Source organism: Poecilia mexicana, unplaced genomic scaffold (assembly GCF_051168715.1).
Source record: "Poecilia mexicana isolate PSO_F unplaced genomic scaffold, ASM5116871v1 scaffold_16, whole genome shotgun sequence".
In the NCBI taxonomy this organism is placed as follows: Eukaryota; Metazoa; Chordata; class Actinopteri; order Cyprinodontiformes; family Poeciliidae; genus Poecilia; species Poecilia mexicana.
The window spans coordinates 6,103,612-6,121,944 of record NW_028263385.1 but is presented as its reverse complement, the minus strand read 5'-3'; the positions used below and the strand labels follow the sequence as shown (position 1 = coordinate 6,121,944).

The 18,333-nt window shown below is 35.7% G+C and overlaps 1 protein-coding gene across 1 annotated transcript in view; it reads right to left on the bottom strand.

Moving 5' to 3' along the window:
• etv1 (ETS variant transcription factor 1) overlaps window positions 1-18,333 on the bottom strand; it is a 32,356-nt gene that overhangs the window by 10,056 nt on the left and 3,967 nt on the right. Inside the window, exons 5-8 of the mRNA XM_015000950.2 lie at window positions 15,208-15,261; window positions 3,450-3,579; window positions 2,377-2,553; window positions 1,226-1,473 (exon numbers count right to left, since the gene is read on the bottom strand). Of these exons, the coding sequence (XP_014856436.2) occupies window positions 1,226-1,473; window positions 2,377-2,553; window positions 3,450-3,579; window positions 15,208-15,261 (609 nt within the window). The remainder of the gene's footprint in view (window positions 1-1,225; window positions 1,474-2,376; window positions 2,554-3,449; window positions 3,580-15,207; window positions 15,262-18,333) is intronic.

Sequence of the window (18,333 nt, the reverse complement as noted above, 5' to 3'; positions counted from 1 at the left end):
TAGTTTTTTTAGTAGTTACAGTTGTGGTTTTAGTTTTTAGTTGCTACAGTGGTGGTTTTAGTTTTTAGTTGTTACAGTTATGGTTTTAGTTTTTAGTTTTTACAGTGGTGGTTTTAGTTTTTAGTAGTTACAGTAGTGGTTTTAGTTTTTAGTTTTTACAGTTGTAGTTTTAGTTTTTAGTTGTTACAGTTATGGTTTTAGTTTTTAGTAGTTACAGTAGTGGTTTTAGTTTTTAGTTTTTACAGTGGTGGTTTTAGTTTTTAGTAGTTACAGTAGTGGTTTTAGTTTTTAGTAGTTACAGTAGTGGTTTTAGTTTTTAGTAGTTACAGTAGTGGTTTTAGTTTTTAGTAGTTACAGTAGTGGTTTTAGTTTTTAGTTGTTACAGTTATGGTTTTAGTTTTTAGTTGTTACAGTTGTGGTTTTAGTTTTTAGTAGTTACAGTAGTGGTTTTAGTTTTTAGTTTTTACAGTGGTGGTTTTAGTTTTTAGTAGTTACAGTGGTGGTTTTAGTTTTTAGTTGTTACAGTGGTGGTTTTAGTTTTTAGTAGTTACAGTTATGGTTTTAGTTTTTAGTAGTTACTGTGGTGGTTTTAGTTTTTCATACTTCGGTTGATTTATAGGTGTTCAAACAGGTCTAAGTATTGGATTTAGGTAAGAAATGAATTAATCGCAATTGAAATGAGCTTATATGTAATGTTGAATAAACATTAGATATAATTCCAGTTAGCTGTAGTTTCTCCCCATTAATTATTTATTATTAATTCATTTATTTAAACGGAAATGTTTTCTCAGTTTCAGCTTTTGTCATTTCTTTAGTTTTAGTTAACGATAATAACCTTCCCTCTTTGTCACGATAACAAATTTTGCTGGACGATATATTTTCCCAAAAGTTATGGCAATAAACGATAAAATTGTTTTTTAAGACCATTTTCAAGTATTATAAAGGTGATAACATAATAATGTCTAAATAAACTTGCTTTAGCTTTTTTGAAAATTTTAAATCAAGCTAGGTGTGAAAAACTGAAGCTACCACTATAACTGCTACAAACTAAACTGAAACTAAACATTTAAAAACTAGCAAACCCACTCTAAGAACTAATTAAAGCTAACTTAATTAGACAAAAAATGAGAAAAGCAAATTAACTGATTTATTGCTTATTGCCTCTCGCTGATGAAATGAATCTTCTGCGGGTGAAAAAAGTGAAATCAAGCCGTCAGCCTCTCACCTGAGTCATAGGTGAAGTCCCTGGGCTCCTGCTTGATCATCATGCTGGCTGGGTAGGCGTGGGGCAGCGGTGCGCCCATCATGGCCGGGTGCTCGAACAGGGGGTCCGGGTACTCCTGCTTGAAACCCTGAGGGGGGAAGGGGATGCTGGGCTCCGACAGCTGCCGGTGGTAGATGGGCCGGCTGTCCCGGGCCATCGTCGGCGGGGAGGGAAACGAGTGGCACGGCTCAGAGAGCTGGCGTCGAAATCTGGGAAAACAGTCACCAGACACATTAGGCACACAATAACACAATAAAAAATGGGAGAAATAATAAAAAAAGATAGAAAAATAACACTTTTTCTATAAGCAATTAATTGTTTTAAGTATTTTTCAACACTGTTAAGTTGTAGGAGGGGTAAGAAAACTCAAATTCAAAGATACTAAACTCAAATTAACTCAAATTCTTAGTTAAAGTGATGGCTGTTGGCAGGAGAGATCTCTTGTAGCTGCCTGTATTGCAGCAAATTTGAAGAAGTCTGACTGAAGACACTGTTGGAAGTTTGTCCAAAAAAAAAGCAAATTTTTCCCCTCAGAAAGGCAGGAATGAAAGTTTGTAAAAGAAAAAATCTCAATAAAAGTAGAGCAACTCTAAAATGCTGCTGGTAAAAGACAAAAAAGGTAAATAATCCTATTTTTAAGGGCTTTTTTTCATAGCCATATGGTGGCGTTTTAAAGTATCTTTTTACACTTCAAAAACACATTACAAAACAAGACAATTTCAATGTAAGTGAAATAATCTGCCAATGGACTCAATACTGGGTTGCTAGGTAACGGCCTGGGCTTGGCTGGGGTTGCTAGGTAACGGTGCAATAAACAGATCTAGTACTTTTTCATGAAAACCAAGGAATTATTTACGTAAAACAAGGTTCTATATTTTCCTGATAAGTTACTTTTACGTTAGTTTCGTCTTAATTCAGTGTAAGAAGATGTTTGCAGTAGAAACTAGAAAAAAATACTCTCAGATTGTGTGTTTTGCTATTATGTAGAGCTAATAGGACAATAATGTTCTGCCAAAGTTGTTTTCCCCTCTGGCCAGTTAATAAACACTGGGGCACCATTACGGTCCGTTGTCAGGGCAACCAGCGGGTTAATGGTGACGTTGCGGCGGTACCTGTGGTCCATGGAGTAGGCGCTGTCCGGGAGAGGCTGCGAGGGCGGGATGTGGGCGTAAGTCCGGTCCGGTTTGGGCGTGGGCGAGCCATGGTGCAGGGGGGACACCGGGGTGCTGCAGGGGGGCGTCACTGGGCTGGAGGGCTTCATTCCTGTGTGGTGCTTCTGCTCATAGGCACTGCGGCAACAAAACGACCCAGATGTCAGGGAACTGTGGCGCTCTGGTACCGAGTCCAGAACGTTCTGGTACCGAGTCCAGAACGACACAGATGAGGTGAAATAAGTTACTGTAGCCAAGCTGGACATGTTACAACAATGCAAGTTTTGGTTATTTGAAAAGATGTGCAAAAGACATAACACCTGTAATAAACATGAAGGAGTCTTTATGTTTATGACTGTTGGTCACAAAACAACATTATCATTTATTGATAAATGATAATGTTGTTGTTTTGGTGCCATTTTCAGGTAATATTATTAGCGATAATAATGTAAGAATAAAACTTCAAATTCTAATGAACATTTAACACTGGAACTGGAAGACATTTTAATTATCTGAAATAAATAAACAAAACAGCAGAAACAACAAATAAATAAAGTAAACAAAAGTGGCTAGTTCAGACCAAAACATCAGACTGAAGACTTTAGTCAAAAAGGTTTTGGTAGAAAGAGAGAAAAACATGCAAATAGAAATTATTGAGCTAATCTTAATTTATCATACGATTAATTGATTTATTGATTATTGTGATTACTACCCAACTCTGATTAAAAGTAAATTAAAAGTGTAAACTTCGCATTACGAGTGTCATTATTCACCAAATAATAATGTATTTGGTAAATTTACCAAATTTACCAAATAAATAAGTGTTATTATTTATATTAACACTGACTTAGTAAATTTGCCAAATAAATACTTTATTTCATTTGTTTACCAAATAACACTTGATAAACATTCAAACACAGACGTTCATGAACACTCCTTCATGTTAGTAACAAGTTTCATCTGAGTGTCTTGTGCACAGCCCTTCAGATGAAGCGCCAGCCATGTTTTAACAGGTGAAGTGCGCGGCGGGCCACCTGATGCTGTACGGACACTTCTCCCCATACTGGAGCTTGAAGGGCCGCTCCTGACTGCAGTTGGAGCTCAGCTCTGAGCACGGGCTGTGCAGCTCCCGCTTGATCTTCAGCTGCAGTCCGTGGAAAGCCACTGCAGCGCGAGACAAAGAGACAAACACACCTGAATCACAACGGCGTCCATCAAGTTTAATATTAAAAGTTAAAACATTTCTAAGGAGCTCAGGAGGAAAAATAAACTCATACACTGCAAAAACACAAGATCTTACCAAGTAATTTTGGTCTAGCTTCTAGTGAAAATGTATTATTTCCCTTAAAATAAGACAAATGAACTTAAAAATAACTTTTCAGCAAGATATAGAAACTTGTTTTAATTCAGTAATTCTTTAATATTGATGAGTTTGTTCTTTTGGCAGTTAAATGAACTTATCTTGTTATAAGTTAAATAATCTGCCAATAAAACTAGAACTTTTTCATCAATATTAAAGAATTATTTATTTAAACAAGCTTCTACATCTTACAAAAAAGTTACCTGTAAGTTAGTTTTGTCTTATTTGCACAAAAACTAGACCTAAATTACTTGGTAAGATTTAATGTTTTTGCAGTGTAATTTACACACAGAAAACAACAAAAACAAATAATCATTAAGGTTTTTTTTCCTAGTGCAAACATCTGATTAAGACAAAACTAATGTGAAAGTAAGATGAGATCAGCAAGATGTAAGAGCTTGTTTTACGTAAATAATTCATTTATGTTGGTGAAAAAGTTCTGGTTCCACTGGTTGATTATTTCACTTATAACATGGGGAAAATATCTGGTTGTAAATAAATTTATCTGCCAATGGAACCAGAACTTTTTAATCAGTATTAAAGAATTATTTACCTTAAAACAAGCTCCTTGAACAAGGACAATAAATGATTGACTAAAGTCTTAATTCTGATTGCAAAGAAATGTTTTAGTTCTTCTTGGTTAGGAACATAAACTCCCAGTTTTATGGACTGGAGAGACAGAATTAAATAAAGATTAACATTATGGAAAAAACAACTTAAATTTAAATCTAAATGGAAACCAGTAACTGGATCCATGTTGAAATACCTCTATATATATTTTCAATTTATTTTGTTGTTGTTTGTTGTTGTTATTCTCACTCTAATTATCGTGGATTTACAAGTTTATGGACGTATTTGATGAATATTACACTGTAAAAAATATCTGTAAAATTTACGGTAAAACACTGATAGTTGTGACAGATGCCAGTATATTTTACAGATTTTTTTTTACAGTGTAGCCTTTCTTAATGGGTTTAATTTTTTTTGAGAAATGTATTTTTGTTTTCTTTTTCCTTCATCGGAAAAGTAAACATCTCCTCACCAATTTACGGTAATTTATTATTGTTAGTGTTTTTGTGTAGCACTTTGGCGCACTTTAAACCTGTTTTTGAAATGATATATGAATAAATTTGACATCGGTCGTCTCCAGATTTAAACAACATCTATGCTTATCGTAGTTTAAATGAAGGTTTTTATGAATGAGATGTTAATAAATTGGGACAAAGTTGGACCTGTGTTTGCAGTGTATAAGACAGTTACTGGGAAATACATAAAAAGATACTTCTGAGTTAGTTTTGTCTTATTTTGTGTGTAGTCAGGTAAGATTTTGTGTTTTTGCAGTGAAACACAGACTCCACCTGTCCTCCATTTTGACGTCTCAGGACGTCACCGACACAAACAACTCACTTCAAATCTCGTTTGTTTCTCCTGCCGGTTCTCTGCTGGTGAAATATGACAATCATAAAACGGGCTCCTATAAATACTTTATCTGCTTTCAGCAGGCTGTCAATACGTTCCAGACGACAACAACGGGCGCATTGATCCGCCGGGCCGGGCGGGGCCGGGGGCCCTGCGGCCCCCGCCGTGAGCCCGGTCCATCTGAGAGGCTGTTAAGTGCCTGATCAGTCCTGATTAACATCCCATCATCTCGAGTCATGATCAACGCTAATCTAATCGACTGCGTCTCTGAAGGAAAGCCCAGTCAGTCGGTCAGAATGAAGCCGGGCTCGGGTTGCCTGGCCGCGTCTCGCTGACAGCGGATCGGTTCTGGAAGCAATGGCAACACGCTTCAAAAAATAACACAAATCATACCAAGCATTTTGGTATTTTGAGATTAAAATCAGAATTACAAGAAAAAGTCGGAATTCTGATAGTAAAGTCAGAGTAAAGGAGTAAAGAGATCTGAGATTAAAGCCGGGCTCGGCTTTAATCTCAAGAAAATTATCTGAGATTAAACCTCAGAATTCTCAGAAAATAGTCAAAATTCTGAGATTAAGCTGAGAATTATGAGAAAGGGGGTCGGTTCTGACTCGTGAGTTGAAGCGATCCCACACTAAAAAAAAGACACAAAATCATACCAAGTATTTTAAGACTAAAGTTGAAATTATGAGGAAAAATGTCAGAATTCTAAGATTAAGATCAGAATTCTGAGAAATTGGAGATTAAAGTCAAAATTCTCTGAAAATAATCATATTTCTGATATTAAAGTTAGACCTCAGAGAAAATAATCTGAGATTAAACCTCAGAGTTCTCTGAAAAAAGTCAAAATTCTGAGATTAAACTGAGAATTATGAGAAAGGGAATCGGTTCCGACTCGAGGTGGAAGCAAACACAACACACTTTAAAACACACTCTGTCATACTAAGTATTTTTTAGTGTTTTGAGATTAAATTCAGAATCCTAACGTGTTTTGGTATTTCGGTCTTCGTCAGTGGTCCAAACGTTTTGCATGGGGTCAAAAACGTCAAGTTGAAAGAACCACAAAATTTTAACAGCACGCTATTTTATTTTTTTATTCTTATCTGTTAAATAAACTAAACACACAACAAAGCAGTCAGATTTATGTAAATTGTATATTTAAAACAAAAAACGGAAAAAGTCCTGCAGGTTTGCCAAAAGCAGCAAACCATGCACTAAACTCTGTTTTAACTGATCTTTATTATTAAAATAAATTAAACTCAAAGCAAAAACCTGGATGAATTTTTTGTGTTTTCAGTGAAAAATTCCCTGTTGTTTTTAAATCTGCATCAACAGCCTGATCCAGGGCCGCACAGAATTGTTCCGAGGGCCGCAAATGGCCCCCAAGCCACACTTTGGACACAGTATAAATAATACACCTGAAATAAAGAAAAACTAACTGAGAGAAAGTTTTAATATTGATTTTATAGATTTTTTTAAAGTACTAATTCTATTAGCAGATTATTTTATTTATTACAAAACATTTTTCCAGTTAATCCCAATAATCCAGGTATTCCAGGTTACCTGCCTCAATCCGTTCAGGCTCCTCCCATCTGGATGAAGATATTTCATCCAAAAACGTAAAAATAACCAGAATTATAAGGGCCGCTCCTTATAAAGTTGCCATAAGCTTCCAATTTAGCAAAGTATTTTATTTTATTTTCTATATATTTTTAAAATGTCCTAGTAAGGATGCCGTATTTAAAGATCCAAGTGTTGGAAACTGGGTCATTTTAAATCACGTTTTATTTATATTTATTGTTTCAATCTAAAGTTTCCTGCCTGAATACAAAGCTGACACTGCAACCAAATCTACACAACGTTATTAATAAAGTTGATTGATTGATCCCTATGTTATAATGTAACAAGTACTTAGTTATCAATATTAAGGAATTATTGACTTTATAATCTTGTATATCTTGGTGAAAAGTTACTTGTAGTTTGTTTTGTCTTATTTCAAGTGCACTTGGATATTTTAACTACAAACTAGACAGAAAATACTTGGTGAGATTTTATATTTTTGCAGCATTAACAGATTTTAGTGAAGAAAATTAAAAGTTTTGTTTGATTACTGAGAACATTCTGGAAGGTTCAGTTGGTAAAGATAAAACTGTCTGAGATTTTGAGTTTTTGCAGTGTTATATTGGCACGAAGGTGGAGTTTATTAACTAATTAAGTGCCTTAAAAAGCTATTTGGTTTCAGTGGATTTTAAATTGGGATATTAAGAAAAAAACATTTAAACTAGACAAAAGTGCGTGGTGATATCTTTGCAGTGCAGAATGCATGAGCAGAAAGAGAGATGGAAACTTGACGAACTGTCAGTGAAGCTGCAGAACAAACATTGAGATCCAGCAGCTGTTTTGGGTTTTTCTCTAATCTGCCTGACATCTGCTGGGTGTGCAGGGGTCTGTCCGCCGAGCGCCTGGGGGCCCGGCCGCACGGCCCCGCATGCCGGGCCCCAGGGGTCGTTCGCAGCCCTCGCTGGGGGCCTGACCTTTCCAGGTCATCGATCGGAGGTCAAAAAGACACTTCCTGAGGGGAGACCTTTTGACGGGGCTCGTTTAGACGGCACAGAGTCAGAATGACGTCTGAGCTTCAAAACCGTCATCGGTTTGATTATCAACCGATACAGGAGAAGATTACAACCACTTAAAAACAAAGAAATCTAACTCTGATAAAGAGTCTGATATAAAAATCTAAGATTAAAGTCACATTTAGGGTTTTTTTCAGTTGCCAAAAAACACACAAAATATTTCTAGTATTTTAATCTAGTGTTTCTAATATTCTAGTATTTTAGATCTAGTTTAGTGCAAATATCTTAGCTCACTTAAAATAAGATAAAATTAACTTACAAGTAGCTGAAAAGCTACTTGTAAGTTACTTTTTTTTGCAAGTAACTTTTACTTGTAAGTTTTGCTGAAAAGTTAAGACAAACTCCCTGCAGGAGTTTGTTTTAACTGAAAAATACTTAATATTACTGAAAATGTACTAGTTCCATTGACAGATTATTTCACTTATAACAAAACATTTTCACCATGTTACAAATAAAATAATATATCTAACATATACTTTGTTGCTAGGTAACAGGCTTGGCTTGGCTGGGGTCGCTAGGTAACAGGCTTGGCTTGGCTGGGGTTGCTAGGTAACAGGCTGGGCTTGGGGTTGCTAGGTAATGGCACAACACCCGTTGATTATGAAATAAATGGAACAAGAACTTTTTCATCAATATTAAGAATTTATTGACTCTAAACAAGCTGCTATATCTTACTGAAAAGTTAATAAGTTAGTTTTGTTTTTTTATAAGTGTACTGAGATATTTCCACCAAAAATATTTATTAAGATTTGTGTTTTTGCAGTGTATGTACTAAAATTTAAAAAGTAACAGAAAACGACGTAAATTTAATAAGATCTTATATTTCTTGTGATCTAAAATCTTTTGATATGATCGTTTACCTTGTCTGTTGTCATTTGCTTCTTTTATGCTTTTATTGTATCAAACTCCCCAGAAGTTGAAACCATAAGCGGATTTTCCCAAAATAGGAACAAACACAAAAAATCAACAACTTAGCAATTTCCAAGCTAGCAGATGCCAAAACTTTAGTTTTAATTTCTTAATTTAATTAAAGTTAAGAGGTGAAATTCCTCGGTTTGTGTGAGACCCTCAGAAAGACTCGGCTGAGCGTCGCATCGGGTCGTAACAATGCAGCAGCACAGGGTCTTAAATTAGAAATGGAAATGTCACAATAGATTTCGTCAGCAGGGTGCCAAGGTACACAAATCAATAGCGAGGGCATCGCCTCTGACTGAAGTAGAGACTTCCTATCCAGTCCAGAATGTCATGCCCATCATGGCTTGATTGCTCTCATTATCTACATATTGATTAATCAAGATGGAAAGGAGAGAGGTAGTTAGAGCAATTATCAGGCCCATTTTTAATGCTAATGTTTTTGTGCCATTCTCTTAAACATTTATTAGTTTTCTCAGGTCTTTGCTGTGCGGATAGTAAAAAATATTTATTGTCAAAAACCTTTAGGGCTCTTCAATCCAGTTCATGTTGTTCTTAAAAGTATTTTGTACCAATTAGTAGATATAATTTTATTATCATAAGAAGCATTCATTTATGTTTTCCTTTTGAATATTTGGTAATAATAGTAAAATATATTGGTAGTAAAATACACATTATTACCAAATAAACTTGACATTCTAACAGTTAGATAAAACGTATGAGTTACAAAATCCCATTTAAAAAGCTTTTATCACTTTTATTATTTTTCACAGCTATCTACATTTCTTGACCTGAATTTTGCTTTTCTATAGAGAATGTTTAAATAAAAACACAAAACCAAATTTTGCTGGACGATAAATTGTCCCAGAAATTACTGCAATAAATTATAACATTGTTGTTTTGAGACCATTTTCAAGTAATACAATGGCATAAATAATGCAAGGACACATTCTGACAGATCAATAAACTTTAAATTCTGACAAACGTCTGACAGAAAACATCCAAAATAAATTAACAACAGAAAAAACAAAGAAAAATGAGTGAAAAAGGGACCAAAACACCAAACTGAAGATCAGTTTTGGTAGAAAGAAAAACTCTAATTAATGCAAATAGAAATTATTGAGTTTGTTTTAATTGAACTCATTGATTTATTGTTTATTTTTCACAACTACCTGCATTTCTTAACCTGCATCTTTCTTTTCTGTGGAGAATGTTTACATAAAAACACAAGTAATCCGCCACAAAGACGGAAAACGACAGACAGAAGCTACGGAGCTCGTTTTAGTCAACCACCTCTTGGTGACGGATCTGTTGGCCCAAACTGCTGTGAACTCTTAGGAGCAAATTGTGAATTTTGGCAGAACCGGAGCCGACGTTTGGCAGATATTTCTCCGGTCCATTCATAAAAAAGTTCAGGTCTTTTGGCAGCGGTGAAAAACCTCCCATTCCATTTTCACCTGCTGCAGGCGCTCGGCTCTGCTGCTAAATGATGGCGGCTCGGATGTGCCGGCAACGTGTGGCCTCATTTTACACCTCCGCTCCTCCTTCGTTCCCTGCTAAGTTATGCTAATGGTAAGCATCTGTGTTGGAGTTTGAGACAAAGAAATTTCTCCCGATTCTCCTTCAGCTTTGTGACACTTTTGCTTTGCATGCTGGTTGGTCGGCGGAGAGCAGAAAGTTGACATTGAGGACGGCTGTCCTGCTTGCTCAACATGAAAAGGTCATGAAATTTAAGGTGGAAAAAACACAAAATGAGCCAAAAGTTTACTGGATCATTTAGTTCATTTTTACAGTTTACATCAAATTAAAACTGGATTTCATTCTTTTACTTTCGGTTTTGATGGGAAATAAAATAAATTATGTTGCAATAAACAATCAATCTATCAATTCAGTTGATCACAGAGACAAATTAAATCAAGCTCAGTAATTATATTTATATTTTGACTTATAGTTTTTCCTCTTTTCTTTCTCTCTTTCTACCAAAGCTGATCTTCGATCTTTTGTTTTGAACTATCCCTTCTTTTGAAGGACAGTTTTGTTTGTAATTCTTTTTTTGTTGTTTCTGTTGTTTTGTTTGTTTATTTTGGATATTTAGTGTGAAATGTTCATTAGAAAATAAATTTTGAGAATGTGTTCTTTCATTATTTACGCCATTACCTTTGGATTACTTGAAAATGGTCTCAAAACAATATTATCGTTTATCGCAATATCTTCTGGAACAATTTATCATCCAGCAAAATTTGTTTCTCTAACTGGCTTATTTGTATTTTTATTAATTTTTCTCTACAGAAAAACGAAATCCAGGTAAGAAATCTAGATATTTGTGAAAAATAATAAAAGTTGTAAACGCTGTTTAAATGTGATTTTTTAACTCATATTTTTGGTTGTCTAACTGAAAAAGGTTGATGTGTCAAATATGATACAAACACAAACAACAGAAAGCCAGGTGATATTTGACATTTACAGGAATCAAAAAACAGTTTAATTTTGAAATAATATGATTTTTTTCTTTTATCAGTTGAATCAAAAATCACTGATTGTCAAAATTCTCAAGGCTTATTAATATGATCAAAAACCCAAACTGTAATCCAATTGTTGTGGATTTTAGCCCATATTTAGTGATCTAACATTAATGATAACCTTTTAAAAACTGAGTAAAAATGAATAATTTTCTTAAAGTCTGATGATGAGAATCAGTGATTGATTATTTCTTATAAGCCCCAAAACCTTGAGACCAAACTTAAGTATCAATGGCTGCTCTATCAATCTAATAATGCTCAATTCTGATTTTTTCCCAAATTACCATGTACGACAACACTTTCAGATGATGAAAATGTTAATTATTCATTGTTATTTTAATACATTCTTCAAAAGAAAAGGGAGGCCAATGAACTGCAGTAGACTGGAGTTTTACCATTATTGCCAAATATCCAAAAATAAAATTTAAATGAACGCTTCTTATGATAAAAAACATCAAATTGTGTAAAATTATATCAACTCTTCTATACAAAATACTTTTATAAACTCATTTGCTCTTTGCTAATCCTAACTGGTTTGCATAAGCAAATATGAAGCTAGCCATGTAGCATGCTAGCTAAATTCATCTTATATTTTCAGACAAACACATTTACTTATTTTATGCATCGATCTATAATACACAGATTTTGCTAATGTTAATGTTTCATACTATCAAAAATGATTAGCATTAGCTACTAATTTGACACGTGGCAAGCTAACAAAAGAAATGTTAAACAATCCTGTCACAATCTAAATTTTAGACAAAATTAATGAGTAGATCATATTTTTATACCATAAAACAAATGTTCCCCTTAGAAAAGCTAACAATGTTTAGCAATGAGCTAGAAATGTAGTTAGCTAGCTAATTTAGTAGTTATCCAAACATGAATATTTTCAGAATAAATGTGTCGCTGTCATTTGGATTTATGGAATCTGATATATTTATTTGTACTTTAAACCAAAAACATGTTTTGAGTCGAAATGGTCTGTTATAAAGGACAGATTGACAAGACGGCAAATAAACTGTCGCTAATGGTCTTCAGATTCATGACACATAAAACTTTAGCTTTGTGTTTTTTTGTGGCCTGCACCATTATTTTTAAAAGATGGATGGTTTAATAGACATTCAGCTCATAAAAAGCTCCTTTAAAACACTGAACGTCTTTCTTTATAAACTGACCCAAGTAAATAGTTAATATTGAGTTTTAACTGAGTCAAAACATTTAAAGGCTTTTTATGGACGACTAAACCACATCAACACATCTTTTCTATGTATTTTAGAACATATTTTCTAAAATACATAGAATATATTGGATTATTGAAAAAATAAATAACTAAAATTTGATTTCACAGCAGAAACACAAAATCTTACCAAGTATTTTTGGTCCAGTTTCCAGTGCAAATTTCTTGTTACACTTAAAATAAGACAAATTAACATAAAACTAACTTTTCAGCAAGATATAGGAGCTTGTTTTAAGTGAATAATTCCTTAATATTGATGATAAAGAACTTGCTCAATTGGTAGATAAATTGACCTGTAATATAGGAAAAATGTTGTTATAAGTAAAATAATCTGCCAATGGAAGTGGAACCTTTTCGTCAATATTAAGGAATTATTTAAACAAGCTCCTGTATTTTGCAGAAAAGTTACTTTTAAGTTAATTTGACTTGTTTCAAGTGAACTAAGAGAAGAAACTAGACCAAAAATACTTGGTAAAAGTTTGTTTTTGCAGTGGAATAAAAAATCTGGACTATTCAGTCCCACTGAGTGTTTCTGGACGCCCAACAAAAACATCTACTGGGTATTTTCATAAACAAAATGCCCGCTTTTCCTCCAGTTCATTCTGCTCAGTGTTTCCACCTCCACCTCAGCGGCCGCGCCTCCGTCTCTCGGCCCGGTGAAACCCATATGGGATCGCTGCCGGCTGGGATGCCTGCTCAAGCGCCCAGCCCCGCGCGGCGCGGCGCCCTCACCCCCCCGCCATCTGTTAGCGCCCCTCCAGTCTGCGGCAGGTTTGCCAACAGGACAATTCAGATGGTCAGCAGCCTCCTGCCATCATGGCCGCCCACCCCGGCTACCTCTGAAGGACAACGGGACAGTCTTGGTGACCTCTGCTTCTGAACTCATCATTGGGTAATTTAGAGATGCTACTTTGAATTTTTTATTTTTTCAACGCAAAAACACAAAATCAAAAAAGATTCTAGTGGAAATATATTAGTTCACTTAAAATACGACTCAATAATTCCTTTAAAATTGATGAAAAACTTCTAGTTCCTTTTACTTCACAATCATGGGGCGTTGAGCCGTTACCTAGCAACCCCAGCTAAGCCCAGCCCGTTACCTAGCAACGCAGTATTGGATACATTGTGCAGATTATTTCACTTATAATATGGGAAAAACGCCTTATTGTAAGTGAAATAATCTGCCAGTAGAGGTAGTACATTATTTATGGGCCTGTAAAATAAACAATTAATCACATGATAAATTAGAACGAGCTCAATAATTTCTACTGATCATTTTTCTAGTTTTATTGTTTATTTGTGCAGCACATTTCAGCAACAAGGCATTTCACATAGAGCAACAATTGAAACATTAAATTTACCAAAAACTGGAAAATTTAATGTTTATAAACATCTAAAATGAGGATAAAAATCTTTAGTCTCAACTGGAGGATTTGGTTTACAGAAACTTTATAATTAATTTATTTGTTGTTTCTGTTTATTTTGGAAATTTAAAATCCAGTGTTACATGTTCATTAGAATTTGAAGTTTATTGATCTTTGACAGTGTCCTTTTTGCAACATTATTGTGATATTACTTGAAAAGTGTCTAAAAATCAACATTATTATCGTTTATCGCGATAACTTCTGGGACAATTTATCATCCAGGATCATTTGTTATTGTGACAGATCTAATTATTTACGTAAAAAAAAGCTCTTATTTATTGCTGAAAAGTTACTTGAAAGTTCGTTTTGTGAAATAAGACATTTACACTAAAAACTAGACTAAAATTACTTGGTAACATTTTGTGTTTTTGCAGTGTAGCTGCTCACACTATTCACAAATTAGGTGACAGGAATGATTTTCTATGCAACTTATTATACAAAAGATATTTATTATCAAAATTGATGATTGAATGTCCGACTCAACCATATTTAAAACCTTTAAACCTACAATCATTGTTCAGCTGTTGCTCTTGGGGTTAAAGGATGATGGAAATCATGGCGTGGGCGCCCACTTTTGTGCTTTTTCTCACAGTTTCATGCGTATTTTGGCTCATCTGAAAGACATGTGCTCGATCCGAGTCCCACTGCGCTCCACTCTCTCAATTTCTGTCCCCACCTTGGCTTCATTTCCTCCAGAGACGGAGCGTGCCAAGCCTCCGTGAGCCACCAACGTTCACAACCAGGTGATGTTTGTGCGCTCTCCTTATCGCTGAGTGCACGAAATCAGACATCAGCAACACTTCTGCAAGTATTATTAGAAACTTAATTTAATATTCAATGGGATAAATTGTGTAAAAAAAAAGAGTTGCAGCTGTTTTTATTCTGCAAGACGAGCCGACCCTCCAGTAAAAAAGATAAATGTAGTCACTAATTTTACTGTGCCTTATTTAGAAAACGTAACCACACTGGATGGTTTATGCAGGAGCCCTTTGAGAAAAGGTTACCGTGGGAGATTTAAAAAAAGAAAGCGTCACTTAAAAGGCATTGGGAGATAAAAATATCAGCTTAAAAAAAGTCTGCCTCAAGATTTTGATGTTTTCCTTATGCAAATAAACCACCAAGAGAAAGAGGTAAACAGATCGTGATAAACTCTAGTTTCCGTACGTCTATCTGCTGCAGATAGGAAGCAAAGATGAACGAACCGAGAGACACACACAATATTTAAAATAAATTTAAAAGAAGAGGTGGATAACTACGAGACGGAGCGGCGATGTTTCTTACTCACAGTTTTCTGCCTGGAAGTCTGGAACAAACTGCTCGTCATTGTCGGGAACTTGAGCTAAAGACACAAAGAGAAGAGAAAAAACGAAGCAGAGGATTTTTCTCTCACGCTCAGACCGATCTCTGCAGAACCGAGTCGCTTTGTCTTCTTCAAATTCATGAAGAAAATCTGAAATATGTTTTAATCCTCATCCTTAGGCATTTTTAAAAAAAATGTAACAACCATTAAACCAAGTTATGTAAAATCTGCATGATTCTTTTTAAAAAAATGTTAGCATATAATTGAACTGCAGTAATTTTACTCTTAAATTTACATTTTCCAACCTAAACTTGTTTTATGTTATTGATGTTCTAAAAACTCTGATTACATCGTCATGCATCTGTTTTCCCTAAATCTCAATTGCAGTTTATTTGCAAAAGAAAAATTATAAAACTGAGGCGATAATGTGATTTTAAAAAAATTACTTTTTTATGTTTTTCGCATTTTACATTTTTAAATGATAGTTCGGTTGCATTTATTATCAAACCTGAATTGTTTTTAAAGAAATCTGTTCTCATTTTGATGATTGTTGAATCAAATCTAAATTTATGCATACAGGTGCTGGTCATAAAATTAGAATATTGTGATAAAGTTCATTATTTTCCATAATGTCATGATAAAAATTAAATTGTCATATATTTTAGATTCATTGCACACCAACTGAAATATTTCAGGTCTTTTATTGTTTTAATTTTGATGATTTTGGCAAACAGCTCATGAAAACCCAAAATCCCTGTCTCAAAAAATTAGAATATTATGAAAAGGTTCTCTGAACGAGCAATAAAAATAATCATCTGAATCAACAAAGTAACTCTAAACACCTGAAAAAGATTCCTGAGGCCTTTAAAAACTCCCAGCCTGGTTCATTACTCAAAACCGCAATCATGGGTCAGATTGCTGACCTGACTGCTGTCCAGAAGGCCATCACTGACATCCTCAAGCAAGAGGGTGAGAAACAGAAAGACATTTCTGAACGAATCGGCTGTTTGCAGAGTGTTATATCAAGGCACCTCAGTGGGAAGTCAGTAGGAAGGAAAAAGTGTGGCAGAAAACGCTACACAACGAGAAGAGGTGACCGGACCCTGAAGAAGATTGTGGAGAAGGGCCGATTCCAGACCTTGGGGGAAGCAGTGGACTGAGTCTGGAGTAGAAACATCCAGAGCCACTGTGCACAGGCGTGTGCAGGAAATGGGCTACAGGTGCCGCATTCCCCAGGTCAAAGGTCAAGCCACTTTTGAACCAGAAACAGCGGCAGAAGCGCCTGACCTGGGCTACAGAGAAGCAGCACTTTGGACCACTGTTGTTCAGTGGTCCAAAGTACTTTTTTCGGATGAAAGCAAACTTTGCATGTCATTCGGAAATCAAAGTGCCAGACTCTGGAGGAAGACTGGGGAGAAGGAAATGCCAAAATGCCAGAAGTCCAGTGTCAAGTACCCACAGTCAGTGATGGTCTGGGTGCCATGTCAGCTGCTGGTGTTGGTCCACTGGGTTTTATCAAGGGCAGGATCAATGCAGCAGCTATCAGAAGATTTTGGAGCACTTCATGCTTCCATCTGCTGAAAAGTTTTATGGAGATGAAAATTTAATTTGGTCTGGAATCGGCCCTTCTCCACAATCTTCCTCAGGGTCCGGTCACCTCTTCTCGTTGTGTAGCGTTTTCTGCCACACTTTTTCCTTCCTACTGACTTCCCACTGAGGTGCCTTGATATAACACTCTGCAAACAGCCGATTCGTTCAGAAATTTCTTTCTGTTTCTCACCCTCTTGCTTGAGGATGTCAGTGATGGCCTTCTGGACAGCAGTCAGGTCAGCAGTCTGACCCATGATTGCGGTTTTGAGTAATGAACCAGGCTGGGAGTTTTTAAAGGCCTCAGGAATCTTTTTCAGGTGTTTAGAGTTACTTTGTTGATTCAGATGATTATTTTTATTGCTCATTCAGAGAACCTTTTCATAATATTCTAATTTTTTGAGACAGGGATTTTGGGTTTTCATGAGCTGTTTGCCAAAATCATCAAAATTAAAACAATAAAAGACCTGAAATATTTCAGTTGGTGTGCAATGAATCTAAAATATATGACAATTTAATTTTTATCATGACATTATGGAAAATAATGAACTTTATCACAATATTCTAATTTTATGACCAGCACCTGTATATGCAGCTCTGGAAAAAATTAAGAGGCCACTTAAAATGATCAGATTCTCTGATTTTACTGTTTATAGGAATATTTTTGAGTAAAATGAACGCAGTTCTTTTATTCTACTGACAACATGTCTCTGAAATTCAAAGCAAAATTGAGTATTTATTTGCAGAAAAATGGTCAGAATAAGGGAAAAGATGCACTAAGGCAAAGAAAACAAGTTTATGTTAATTTAGAAACAACAATATTAATGTTTTAACTCAGAAGAGTTCAATCAGTATTTGGTTAAATAACCAGGAGGTTTTCAATGGAGTAGCTCCTCATTTTTCCATAGTTGTACATAAAATGATTTTTGATTAAAATTAAGATATAAATCGACCCTGGCTGACTTGCAGTGACTCGCTTGCTGCAGATTTTCCCTTTTTTTCCGTCTGGCTCCCTCTCCGCCTCCCAGATCCACTTCCGGAGGACGCCCCGTCCATTGACTGCGCCGCATCCTCGGCTTTCCCCCGTTTGCCAGCAGCCAATCACCCATTGCTACCAGTATCTAATTGGCTTCCTCCCCCACTGGTGGGTCCACCTGTACCTACCGAGTCAGGTCTGTTCCGACCCAAACCCAGCGAACGCCTCACCTGCACCCAGCTAATGCTAAAATAATGAAGCCTGCTCCGCTCCAGCTCCAATTAGGCATGCACATATTTATCTCCAGAGTGTTTACACTCGCTGACAGCTTCCCCACATCCCTCAAGTTTGACTCTCTGCAGCAAAAAGACATATTAAATGTGTCATTAGCACTTCTATTTATACCCACAAAGAGGTGAATCCTCATTATCACACGACCAGTAGCGTGTCTCGACGTGTCTGGAGGTCTTTGAAATGAAAAAAACGAGAGGTTTTTCCACTTTTATCACTCTTGATGTGGTCAGAGGTCTGTTATTCCCTCTCATCAG